The 14,190-nt window shown below is 32.6% G+C and overlaps 1 protein-coding gene across 3 annotated transcripts in view; it reads right to left on the bottom strand.

Annotated features, from left to right (window-relative positions):
- Positions 1-4,788: 4,788 nt before the first annotated feature.
- Positions 4,789-14,190, bottom strand: part of LOC111413146 (probable G-protein coupled receptor B0563.6) — a 37,800-nt gene continuing 28,398 nt past the window's right edge. The window contains exons 1-3 of one of the 3 annotated variants that reach the window (XM_023044022.2): positions 13,109-13,241; positions 12,232-12,647; positions 4,789-6,122 (exon numbers count right to left, since the gene is read on the bottom strand). In XM_023044022.2, the coding sequence (XP_022899790.1) occupies positions 5,233-6,122; positions 12,232-12,475 (1,134 nt within the window). In that variant the 5' untranslated portion in view covers positions 12,476-12,647; positions 13,109-13,241 and the 3' untranslated portion in view covers positions 4,789-5,232. Of the gene's footprint in view, positions 6,123-12,231; positions 12,648-12,860; positions 12,949-13,108; positions 13,242-14,190 lie in introns of those variants that run through there. The other 2 variants (XM_023044025.2, XM_023044024.2) reach the window with 2 other exon arrangements.

The following is a 14,190-nucleotide window of genomic DNA, read 5'->3' as shown; positions in this document are numbered from 1 at the left end:
TCACAAATGATCACAATTCATAAAAAAGGAGATAAAACGAATATAAACAATTATTGCCCAACCAATCTTAGATGAAATATACATATAAGCATTTTTTAAAGGATACAAAGAAAAGTTAAACGTGCGCCAGAAGAGTATCAACATAGGAGCAAATTTGCTTTCGAAAAAAGAAATCAACTTCAGGCGATTAAACAGATTATGGAAAAATCTGTTGAGTACAACTTTCGGTTCTACATAGCCTGTAAAAGTTTTAACAAACCCTTAGATACAGTAAAACACCCGGATTTATGGAAGGCGATGAGAAGAGCAAATGTCGAGATAACTTATATTCAGCTGATAACTATAGGCTCCTGAGGAACTATACACAAGTAGCATTGGCAGATGAGTAAGACAGGGGATAGCCTGCAATTTGCACATAATATTGCCATTTTTATAAATAAGTACGTTCCGGTTACAGGATCAACTAAACAAGTTTGATAACTTTGGTAGAAAAACTGAGTTAAACATAAACCTGCAATAGATCAAAATTGAAACAAGGGCGAATCAAATATTAATCGGACTTTTCTTCCGATCTTGATATATGTTGGGTGGTGATGTAAAATTGAGTGGAGCAAATCGGTTCGACAAATTGACTGTTAGTAACATCATGTCTGAACAGGAGGTTCACATGTCTATTGAGCAATGCATTATTATTAAACTTTTGTCGCGGGAGGGCGTAAAACCTGCCGAAATTGTACGTCGACTAACTGCACAGATCGCTGAAAAAATGCTTTCAAGGACCCAAGTCTATAACTGGCACAAAAAATTTGCCTATTCCAAATGCGATTCTGCTCCAGACAAGTCTCGGCCACGCACAGCTGCATTAACCCAAGAAAAATTGAATAAAATTCATTGGTAAATACTGGAAAATCCACCCTACAATGCCGATCTCTCGCCGTGTAACTACCACACGTATGGGCCACGCAAAGAAGAACTGGGAGGTCATCAATTTGACCTCGTATATACATATATATATATACTGATAATTATAATATTACTTATGTAGAAGATTGTTCATACTTAGGGCAAACTATATCTTTTCCCCGCAGACTAAAAAAAGGGATTGACATTAGAATATATAAAGCTTGGGAGAAATATAGATCGCTGCAAAGGGCATTCAAAGGTGAATTAAATATAGAAACGAGTAGAAAAATATTTGACATGCGTATAAGCCGAAATTTTTTTATCAATGTTATAATTAGTATTCCAACGAGTGATCTGTAATCTTATTCTCACAAATAATTTTTTTCCACAACAGATTCAACATTGTGAAATAACTAACATCAATTAATTTTTCAGAACTGGCCATAAGGGAAACTTATGCAAAGTTACAGACATTCTACTTTTGATGTAAAAAAGGTGAACATGCAAGATCCTTATTAATACTGTCGTATTAAATAGATATCTCCATATACCGGGTGAGGCATTTAAATTGAGACAACCTTATAACTCTTAAACCATCAGTTTTATAGAAATAAGTTTCAGATAAAACTTTCATCATATAAAGGGGGAAAATATTCTGTATGGTTTTCATTGTATTGTTGAAACGCCATCTAGGTCTTTCAATTTTTAAGTAAGTTTTTTTAATTGGATACATATATTTTTGTCATCACTATGCTATTCTCCATGACAAAATAAATAGCTTTTATTTGAAAAAAATGTTTACCACAATCATCTTATAATCAGAAGTTTTATCCACACTTATGAACCGTAGAAAGTACCACTTTATCCACCAGTGGAATAATGAAAAATACAATCTTAAATCAATCACATCCTATTTATTATTTATATTAACATTAACATTTATATTAATAGACATTTCATTCTTTGATTTGTCATATTTTACTTCCTTTCCATTAATAATCAGCTTGTAATTGTCATCGCTTCCAGAACGCATAGTGCCTGTCGAAGTTTTTGAAAAATCTGTAGAAACAATGGACGTTTCTTCTAGTAAGGAACGACTAGTACCAGTAGAACCTTGGATTTTTCTTGCTATATCAAGCTTATTACACATAAAATCCTCGATATAAGTTTCTGCTATGCCTTTATTGACCAGTAAAGTTTTTGAAGTGCGCCTCATACAATGGCCGCTATAAGCTTTTGCATTTGCCAGATTCAAAAACGAAGCAACTGTTGAAGGAACTTTCGACAAAGTGTTAATTCCAACAGATTGTGAAGTACATTTTTGATTAGCGTATTTTTTTAAAATACGCTAATCTCACAAATGGGGCTACAAATGGGGCGAAAATAAATAGCAACAATTCAACACCTCCAAATGTTTTTTTAGTTAATTGCAATGATTTTTTTAAAATACGCTAATCTCTATAATCTCTCATTGAATAGCTTCTTCGGATGTAAAGACATGTATTTTCTACATGTCTCCACAGTATAGATAGAGAATCCTTCTTCTATAGTTGTAAATTTTCGTGAAATACCTGTCTTGGTATCTGGTATCGAAACAATCAAATATGCACCCCTATCTTTTACATCACTAATTTTCAAATTAGTCAGTTCACAGCATCGACAAGCACCAGACACCCTCATTATTAGCGCAACCTAATATATTTCAAAATTTATTATATATAATATCCAAAAGGTTAAGAGAGATTACCTTGATTATTAAATATTCTTTATCGCAAGCCCTTGTCAAAAACTCTTTGACGTGTTTTCTTTCCAATACTGCAGATTTCTTCGCCTTGTATCCTCTTGACTGATTCTTGAAATAGGCCATGAGCTTACTATATGCTTTCAGCATCGAAACCTCTTCTTCAAATTTAAGAAATACGATAGTAAGACTTTCTCATTTATTGTTATTACCCCCCGTTTTTCTTTTCATTAATTAAACTCGGAAAATACTATTTCGTAATGTTCCCTGGACTTTGCAGGCAATAATTGGACAGTTGCTTCTTCGCCTTCCTCAAAAATTATTTTGGGAACATAGTCAGTTTCTTTTTTAATCTTTTTTATCACCAACTTTACCTTTACAACCTTTACAACTTTCGCACTTTTACAAATATGTTGAAATATGTTACAAATGGGGCGAAAATAAATATCCTCCCAATGTTTTTTTAGTTAATTGCAATGATTTTTGAGGTGACAGCCGGTGTCAGAGTGAAATGTCAAATCATTTTTTGATAACATCAGATGAAATTGTGGCGATTCTGATTCTAAATGAGTGTGATTGTGGATAAAACGTTGTATTGCATGCGTGTTTTAGATGCATTTTATTCACTTACGAAAATTAAACGCTCGAGCTTCACTCTCGCGTTTAAACATTCTTCCGTGAATAAAATGCTGTCTAAAACAGTTACTAATAAATACCTATTATTTAATGAATATTACGTAATAATAAATTACATAATAAAAATTGAAAGTAACCAGCGAACACACACATTTTGACATATCTGCCAAAATATCCTTTAGCTACAAATTCATTAGTTAGTTTCACTTAAAAGGCATAGTGTACGTCACCGAAGTTAATACTGATCAAGGATTGCGAAATCAGAAACAAACAGCTGCGAGAGACAATCCGCCAACACCCTGGTTTAGGCCACGCCATCATATCATCTCCAAAGCGTGCACTCTTTGCTTCCAGAAATCATTTTACACAGCAACATCAATCTATCTCATCTGTTTAGAACTGATACCAGTGTTTCGTTTGCTCACGTCTTTCTAATTGCAAGAGTTGCCTATACAAATGATGCATGGTGAACTTTAGTAACGAGATGAAAAATGACGAATGTACGGATCACACAATGTTGAGGAAAATGTAGAGAACATCAAAAAGAATCAGATAGAACTCCGACGAAAAAATGTCAGGCAGCCTTCCTCTGTTTCGTTCATCTAACCAAAACGTTCGACAAAGTAAGGATAAAAGAATTAGAACAGGGCAAACTTTACGAAGTATGTAATGTACACTATGGTTACACTATGAATGATTACAAAATCAAGATTGAGTGCTACGCAGATGATGGCTGATCCTCATGGCTGATACTGAGGATGGCATACAGTAGTTAGACAGGTATTTAACATTGCAGCAGAGGAAGTAAATGCTGAGGAACTTAATACAATTGCGAAATCAGATACAAACTAATGCCGAGATAATCCGCCAACACTAGTGGGACATCGTGGATTCGGCGAGCCAAATTGTGTATATAAAATATTGGAAACAACTTGGAACACTTCTTTTGATTTTTAAAATCTTATATGTATTCCTGATTTCAAAGTAAATTGCATGGATATCTAGGAAACTAAAAAAACTTTTGCTACAATTTTCTTCATCTATTACTGATTAGATTATTTGTCATGAGGAATAAATCCCCAAGTTTATGCGTATACGGTATAGGTTGAGAATCACTCTGTATAATCATACTCTTAAAATACCTAATGATTATAAATTAATCTTGTAATTATTTTGACCTTATAGATGTTTTGTATTTTGTGGTGCATTATATTCTCTTGAACACAATAACCTTGTTGTGATTATTATCTTGATTAACCTATTAATATTTAAGAAAATATCACTTTTATTGAAAACAACATCCTTGCTCCATCTCTCGACAACTCTAGAAATTAAAAAGATTAGTAACAGATTTCTACATATAACAACATTATTGAATAATAAACTTTAAAAATTAAGAATTTAGGACCACTTTTTCCATCTCCTTTTATTTTTTTTTATAAATAAGATCTTTTTCTTATTTAGATCATATTGAATCAATAATAAATAAGCTTTAAAAAAACAATGGATTTGCTTACATCAATATTTATTGTACAAAAGTTTAATTTAATACTACATAATTTAAATAATATAACATTCATAAGAGATGAATATCGCATTTAATTAACATCGTCCACAAATATGTTATTATACTTAAATTCTAAATCCTAATTAAGTACACACATTTCTATTACAACCATCATTTTATTATTACCCTTCGTATGAAAATTTTTAAATATTGTGATTTTATTTAAAATAGATAATACATATTGTATTGTTAGGCCAGTATAATTATTATTTATAACTTTATGACATACTACAATTATCAAATCTTAAAAATGTTTATTATAGAGGAAATCGAGGATTATGTTGAGTTATAATTTATATGGAATGTAGTTGTTTGGCACGAAAATAACATGCAACGATTAAATTTATTGTTAAACCGACGATATTTCGCTTTTTCTTGAGAACCATCAGGCGTTTCTCACGTGTGTTATTGTTGTTGTTGGTGTATTAGTTGGATGAGATAATTTTGCCGTTCTTCTATTTGGCGCTTCATCCGAACAACTAAATGTTCGAAATAGGGTATTTCTGAAGTCTTCGGAAAATAAACAATAAATATAAAACGTAATCGAGTAATTAGTAATTTCTAATAAATTTGCCAATGCTCTGAACACTTGATAGGCGTAAGACTGAAGATTATTTTCGGATAATGTAACGTTTAAAATAACCATTGGTGAAATGCACACTAAAAATAAAATGCTTGTTGATCCTAATAAAAGAACAAGTCGTCGTTCTTCAGCAAATTTCCTAGGATCCTCTTCTCCGGATGTTGTTCTATATAAAGTCATTTTCCTTCTTTTTTCGCAAGATTTTCTATACACTAATAATATCCTAGCATTTAATACAGCTAAGAGTATAATTGGAATAACCTTAAATATCAGTTCTATAGCTATAGTATAAGCTTTAAATAATTTATGATTAACCATATCATTAACATCTTGTCTTCTGTATAAAGTTTCGCCGGTTGATTCTATTCTACAGGGAACGATTTGGCTGCGAAAAACCGCCGGTAAATATACAATAAAAGTTGCCATCGATATTAGGCAAACGACCCTTTTTGGCGGTCCTAAACAAGGTCTAGCATATCCGGGATGACAAACGCTCACATATCTTTCGAGCGTTAACGCAATCAGCATCAAAACTCCAACTCCCAGACATCCGTTGCCAAGAAATAGTTCCAAATGAGTGTGATAAAACGCTAGTATTAAGTTGTCCCAATTTCCAAATTCTTCATGAACTAAAACTCGCCAAGCGAATGGTACAGCAAAAAGGATTGCTAATAATGCCGCTGCGGAATAACCTAGAATAAAAAAAAAGTGTTAATAAAAATCCTTAAATGCTACAATTTTCTTAATTTATGCATGTAACAAAGATGCAAAATAACCCCTAAAGAATTGTTGGATTTTATAGTATCTTACGTATCAGTAGTTAAACTCGTCGTTGAAATGCGTTAACCGAGATTATACAACCCCTTTCATAATGAACCCTATTTGAACGTCCCGAGTTTGCGATTTGTTTTATGGTTTTCGGTAAAGGCTAGGTAACGCCTCGTATATTTTATCGTTACGTGGTGATGCAGGCGTCGGAGCACGTGCACTTTACGCGTCGAATACATAAAATGGTTATATGAAAAATGTCGGGTTAAAGTCATTTACGGGATAATACCGTACTTGCCGTTTATATTTTACAATAAATCGTTTAAAACAGCACTCTGAAAAATAAGAAGTTGAAGTAAATGTGAGATATAAAAAAATTGTTTTAGTAGAAAATATAATTAATAAAATGTAAATATCTTTAGTAACTTATTATGACGCTTCGTCATTCCTGGTTTTGCTTCTCCGGTGATATTGAGGTCTTTTTGTGTGTATTGCACCATCTTGTACATTCTGCCAGTCACAACTGATCCATTCTTGATGACGCGATTGATAGATGTTTATTTCTGCATATTGGGTTGCAAAGTACACTTGATATTCTTGTTGCCTTTATGGCTTGCTTTATGACGCTGCCCTTTAGATCCCCATATGTATTGATTTGTATTCTGAGATAGTCGAATTTGGAATGATCTGCTTTTGCACTAGAACTTTGCATCGATCTTCATGTTTACCTATATCATTACATGTTTCGTAGAATGAGTTATATTCCATCCTCAGATTCTGCCATGATGATGGTGTCGTCTGTATAGCACACAACCTCTATTGTTGTTCTTCCTAGTATAGGTATATCCGTCATTTACTCCATCTAGGTTTGTGTTCTGACTTCTTCTTTCAGGTTTCTATTGCTAGTGATTCAACCGCATGACCTGATCTATGGTACGATTATAAACCGCTAGTTTACACCTTCTTGTTTCATTGCGTATTCTGTATTGAGATTTCCATATTATACATCTCCACCGTTTCTTTTTTCAAATTTAAATAGCAACCTTTGGAGGTAACATATGATCCATATATCTCTTCCGCCGACTCTGCACCCTCTACCACCACGCGTGTGTCTCTTAACTGTTTGCGCAAAGCTCAAAATATATTACATTTAGATTTAGGACGTTCATAAATTTTGTTTGATGTAAATCGCATATTGTGGATTTCACAACATTGCATTGAAATGCATTGAATGGTAGGTCGTTACATAAATCTCCAGAACATTTTCCAGTCACTATGTTAAGAAGTCTATCAAATATTACACCAATGCAGTTATAATTCATGTAATTCCATTATTTTGTAGTAGTATTTGTTAACCTTCAAATATCTGTGAATAGTAGCCTCCAATCAATGTGCACTACTTGTTATAATGTGCACTACTATGCATACAGGAATTAAATCAACGCTATTTTATTATCAAATGTATAATTTGATTTCAACTGATCGGCCGAGAAATAACTCATATTGAACCTAGTATATCAAATACAATATTTGATTCGAAAAAAAACTCTAACTTCTTAAAAACCTTGCGGAGAATTGACAATAATGATATTGAACAGTAATTAGCACACAAATTTCTGGTACAGTTTTTAAAAATTAGGACACAAACAATCAAACACACAACGTAGAGAAACCTATCACTATTTTTTTCGTCATCTATGACGTCAGACGATGGAGAGACAACCTGATGAAAAGTAATAAGCAAGCATTATTTTTGACAGTAACACTCAGTACTTCTATAGAAATGATTACTTATGATTAATATAAAATTATTATTACAAAAGTTCGTTTTTCATCATCTTTATTCATCAAATCTCATTCTTTCTAATCATATAGTTAAAGATTTAAAATGTAATATAAGATTTTTCATGATAAATGAAAACGCGAAACGAAATGTTCAAAATCTATCTATTGGATCAAATGACGTCAAGCAAAGGTTGATGATAAGAGCTTATCAGGATAAGACTACAACTATGATACTTTTGCTTCTGATTTTTCTACTAATTTTCAAACTTTTGTTTATGAATTAATTGTTTTTCTATAATCTTGTTACCTTATAGATTTTTCTTGGATTTTTCTCTCTCTCTTTAAACTATCCCCAAGTTTATCTGATTTATCTGATTTTATCTTCTGCATATTTTCTTCCGGCTAATCTTGCTACCTTGGTTTTTTGTGTGTTTACCTACATTTTTCATATCTTGACTCATGATATTACGCAGACGGGTCCAATTTTCTGCTCTTCTCATCGTCTGTTAACAACCCATCCCTTCTGTTATCATAGCGTTATCCTCTGCATATTGTAAAATTCTTCATTCTACTTTTCTGGGGATATCGTACACTATTATGTTGTATAAGATGGGGAGAGTGGAGAGCCCTCTGTTAGCCCTGTTCGGCCACTCTTTCAGTGAAAAGCTCTTCTTTTATCCTTACATGGAAAGATCTATCTTGTAGGAAGGATGCCGTTATCTGTAGCAGATGTGTCGGAGTTCCTATTTCACGCAGTTTGTGAATAAAAGTGCCTAATAGGTACTTCTCGCCACTTCCTATCGTACGCCTTCTCCATATCCAGTAGGACTACATATTGGTTCCTTCGTTTTCTTTTTGCGTTTCCTTTTTTGCAAGGTTTCTGCTTGTATAATAATATAATTTCTTTTCTGAATCCGTATTGGCTTTCGGGTATTATTTTCTCTTCCTCTATGAAGTCGTTGATGTCTTCTTTTATTAGTATGTCCAGTATTTTTCCCATGGAATTTAGTAAGTTTATTGGTCTTCTGTTTTCGGACTTCGTTGCATCCTTGCCTTTCTTCTGTATAGGTACTATTATTGACTCTTTCCACGTCTTTGGATAAAATCCTTCTTTGGTAATTCTGTTGAATACTATTTCTATCATTGACCATCATTGGCTTGATGACGTTTTCTGGTGCCTGTTGTATGGCTTCGTTCCTGATTCCGTTGGGTCATGGCGATTTCTTTTTCGGCAGTATTCTAATTATATTCTCTATTTCTTTTTGTTGTCATTGTTTTGGTGTTCCTCCTTCTCTTTTGTCGATCTTTTTCGTCTTGTTTGACCGTGTCCGTTGTTTGGCGATTTGTGAATACTTCTTCGTATCAATTCTTCTGCGATTTCAGCATCTTTATACGGGTATCCCATATACTGTCTTGTAGTGGTTGTGAGCATTATTTTTGTCTTCTGTATGTTCTGGCGACCTATCACAGTCCGTTGGGTTGTTCTTTGATACCGTTGATTTTTTGATCCCACCACCACTTGTTCTTTTCCAGGATCATTTCTTTTACTTCCTTCGACTTTCTATTTAGTGCCTCTTTGTCTTCCTCTCTTCTGTGTTTCAGGTACATTTGTTTCGCCCTGTGTTTTTCCTATACCAGACGTTTTTTCTCCGTCGTTAGGAAGTGTCTGTTTTTCTGTTGACACTGTTATTATTTGTTTTTCTATGCTGTTATCCCTGTCGTGTACATACATTTCTAGTATTCCGCTATATTTCTCCAAGAATGTAAAGTTTGTTGTCATTTCTGTCTTCAAAGGCAGAAATGTTTTCAGTAGTTGTGGGTATTATAAACATTTTTTGGGTAACCCTGCTAAAAGATATCTGGAAATAACGTCGTATATTGATGCTTAAAGCATTCTTAGTAATTCCTCTTTAAAAAAGTTCCGATATTTCAACAACATTCTCTAAAAAACTATATCTCCATAAACAATAGCTACAAGCGTTTTTTAGTGTCCTGTACGCTCCCTTCAATAGCAACTGTGTAAGAATACTAACTAAAAAACAACTAGATCAGTCTCTATCAAGAAAACGCTTAGCATAAAGTATCATCGATAGGTTTTCAACATTTGCCATAAATTTTTAATACTCGCTATAAAATTTTATGTTAATAGGTGCTATAAGGGTTACTAAATAATAAATTTAGTAATCATTATTAGTTCATATAGTAAAGTGGGTAATATGTAACGATATCAATCGTACTTATTTCTAATAGTTGAATAACAGTTTTTAAAGTAACATTGTGTAAAAATTCTTAGGGTGTTTCCATTAATTTTATGTAAATACTAATTAATACTTTTAAAGGCATACTTAATGAACGCGCTTCTGTCATAATCATTAAAGTCAGGAATCAAATTTATGCTTTTCGCATAAATTCAGACGAAAATTCAATTTACTAACTTTAAAATATATCATGTGTGGAGCTATGTATCTACACTGTATACTTAAATACTGCTTCACTTATCATAAGTAGATTATAACGTAAAGATAAACTCTCTATAACTTTTGTTATAAAAACTATAAATAATATTTTATAGATTCTATATAAAATTAATCATCATGAACTTGTTTACTAACAGATCTTAATAACTAATTGCTTATTATCTCTTAGTCGATAAAATCGACTCATGAAGTATACGATTATGATCAATGAAATGTCTTTGCGATACCATTATATTGAAGTATTAATATTTTGGAATCTTTTCATCAATAAAAATGATAATTTCCACCCCTACTTTTTATTTATTTTTTTCTGGTATAAAAACGATTGCTACAGATTTTCGTGTTCGAGGAGTCCGAACCCTCCATAACAAGTTGTACACGATCATAAATACCATAATAACCCCTTTTAGATATCATGAGCTTTCGGTTTCCCTTGTTATTTTATTATTATATCTTTTTTTCTTTTGTTTATCGTTTTTTTTTTTTCTTTTTTTGGTTTTTATTCGAATTTTCATCTCGCCGTTCTTGCAAACAATAACCCGTCCGAAACCCCACCCAAGATTACGGCATAAACTTTACTCACGTTTCCGTATTATTGTGCGCCACACTGCGACGGGCTTATTCACCTCGGCAGTTTACTTCGGCGAAAACGTCTTTGTGGAAAGTCCCGAAACAAATCACAGCCCCACCGGTGGGATTCTCTTCTATACAGACGATCGTATGTCGTCTTTCGCGGATTTATTTTTCTCAGAAAACTTTTCATATAGCGGCAAAAGCTCTTTAGATTTTCTGATACGATAGTTTTGAATTTAGTGTTGCGTTTTATCCTAATCGATTTTATAGAGGAATATATTCGAGATGAAATGGAAACATTTATTCGATTTAATATTTATTTCAACTTTTAAGATATTAAGCTATACAGTAAAAACTCGATAAATATAAATGTTAGTTCTCATAGATAAACTCCAAAACGGGTTATCCTTTAAGTTGCTCTATTCCATGTTTATAGATAAACTCGGAGTATTCCTCAAGTTGTCTATACGATGTATAAATCAAGGACGGTAGTTCTAGTTTTAATTGTTATTCAGCGCTAGATTTTTTTCTACTCTTATTGCACGTAAAGCAGACCTAACACTAGACCTAGAACTAGAACCAGTATTAGTTCTAATGCTAGTATTAGTTCTAGTTTTAGTATTACCTAGCGTTAGATTATTGTATATTTTACATTGAACTAAAACTAGAACTAACACTAGACCTAGAACTAGAAAGTTTCTAATTGCACGTCTAGTGTTAGTTCTAATTTTAATTCTTTTTCAGCTCTAATGTTGTGGAACTAACACTATACCTGTAAGACAGTTAGATTCTACTGTCCTTGGTGTAAATATAAAGCCAGGTACACTGAACGCAATGGACGTATATAACGGACTTTTGGCTATAACAGACACTTCCTTCCCCGTATTAGTCCGTTATATCGAGATTTTACTCTAATAGAATATAATTTCAAATTATTCAACATAATTTGAATATTGATTAAAATAGAAATCAAAACCATGAATACATTTTTATATTAAATATAAATAAGGGTTACCAGAATAAACTGGGGAAAGGCAAATGGAAAGCTTTTATGTAAATATTCCAATTTAACTCTCATCCTGAATATTAACTTTTTAAATTACGGGAATAAAAAATTGGACAGTAATAATTTCGTTTAATCTTAAATGAAATGTCATGTTCATCCCATTTAATTTATTTATAAAGTATTTCAACTTACCTCTCATATAAATGTATGCGGTTCCTCTCATATTTTTTCTTGTTAGAACAACCAGATTCAAAATATTCCCAATAACTCCAAGTAAACCAATCGCCGGTAAAGCGATTCCGTAGGAATACCGTTTAAGAATCTCGATTCTAGGATCGTCGAAGGAGTTGTTCCAGGAACAATTGTCTGCAAAGCATTCGTCGGATCCGTTTAAACAGGGGGCAATGGTATATTCTTTTGGGTAAAGGAAAGACATTTTTATTGGGATTTATTGCTTATATGGCCTTTTCCTATTCCTGATGCTATCTCCGGTTCTAAGACATGAATATTCCCTCGACAGTCGTATCTCCACGTGACCCGTCGTCGCATCGCTAAATGACGCCGATGCACGACCGGCGACCGCCCTTCCTCATTTCAGGTTTCATTTCCTGAAAGCAGACCGCATTCGTTATCGAATTGTGTTATAATATCCAATTTCATTGATGTTTTTTTTTTGTTACAAGAGTACGTTTAATTGAATGAGTTTTATAAAGCTGAACATTAAATCGAGTTTCTAATTTAAATTGAAAAATTGATGTAAAACAATTTTATGTTTAAAACGCCTTTTCCTTATAATAAATCAACGTTTAACACACGATTACCTTAGTAATTTCACTTAAATTCCGTTCGCTTGTAATCTCTTCCGACAAAACGAGCAAACGTGTTTCTCGCGCATAACTTCACAACTGCACTTACCTAAAGTGTTTGACGGACAAGAAATCTAATTGCAAGTTGTATTGAGTCAACACAATAAATGTATTAGTAACGGTAATTTCGTAGAAGTATTAATCAATTATCGATTTAAATGTGATTATTTAGTTTTTAACATGTAAATAATAAAAACTATAACCTTTTATTTAGTGGAACTATTATCATCAATATTAGTTGGAAATAGTTCATCGTAACAATAAATTATGCAGCGAAACCCATCTCATGTCATCAACACGCGGTAATACATACACACCGAGTCATCATAAACGTCAGAAACAGCGGTACTAAATGGTGCAACCAAATGTGTTTTAATGTTTCAAAATATTTAATAGTCGCATACGAGTTATGCGCACTTTGCATTGCTAGCTGTAAACCGCTGCATTTGAATGGAATGTTATCATATAAAAGTCGGTTACGCAAACTGAACTACTTATTTACAATCTTGCCCTGGAAAAAGAATTGAAATTCGGTCAAGTTATCATCAAGTTTTGTAGTACGACTCCGTTTGGATAGCTTTCTAGTAATTGAAAGCATTTGCATTCAAGTAAATTTTATTGAAAAGTAAGCCAAGTAGTAAACAGGTTGTTTATCTGTGTCACCATCGATTGATACAAAATTGGAACAATAGTGACTATTTTACGCAACAACTGAAACATCACTGTTTTATTGAAAATATTATTTCGAATTAACGTTTCAGTCGAACATTTTTGAGGAACATGTGAGGTTGTATTATTATGATTAGAAATTAATTAAATTAATATTAAATAGGTATTTAATAATAATCTATATAATATAATAATAACCATAATGTAGGAAGTGGATAATCTTATGTAGAAGAAGATTATATTTATACATTATTTTTAGTTAATATTAGAGTTAGAAGAATTATTGCGAATAAACGAATGAAATAAAACTTGTACAAAAATTATATTTTGTAAAGGAATCAACATTAGAAAGGCATATCCATGAATATTATGTACCACGAAAAACTGTTTTAATGGCCAATCAGCATATGCGAGAAGAATAAAGATGTATAGAGTATCAGAGTGCTAAAATGACTAGATCAAGATTGATGTCTCGTCCACAGAAGACTACACAGAATAGAAAAACAACGAAAATTTATTACTATAAAAAAAAATGAAAGAAAACATGCTTTAGACTCAACACCACCCGAGGAAGAAAAATCACAGAAAGTTAATTGAAACACTTCGTACTATAAAA

This window comes from Onthophagus taurus, chromosome 1 (genome assembly GCF_036711975.1).
Source record: "Onthophagus taurus isolate NC chromosome 1, IU_Otau_3.0, whole genome shotgun sequence".
NCBI classification, from domain to species: domain Eukaryota; kingdom Metazoa; phylum Arthropoda; class Insecta; order Coleoptera; family Scarabaeidae; genus Onthophagus; species Onthophagus taurus.
This window is presented reverse-complemented; position numbering and strand designations above follow the sequence as displayed.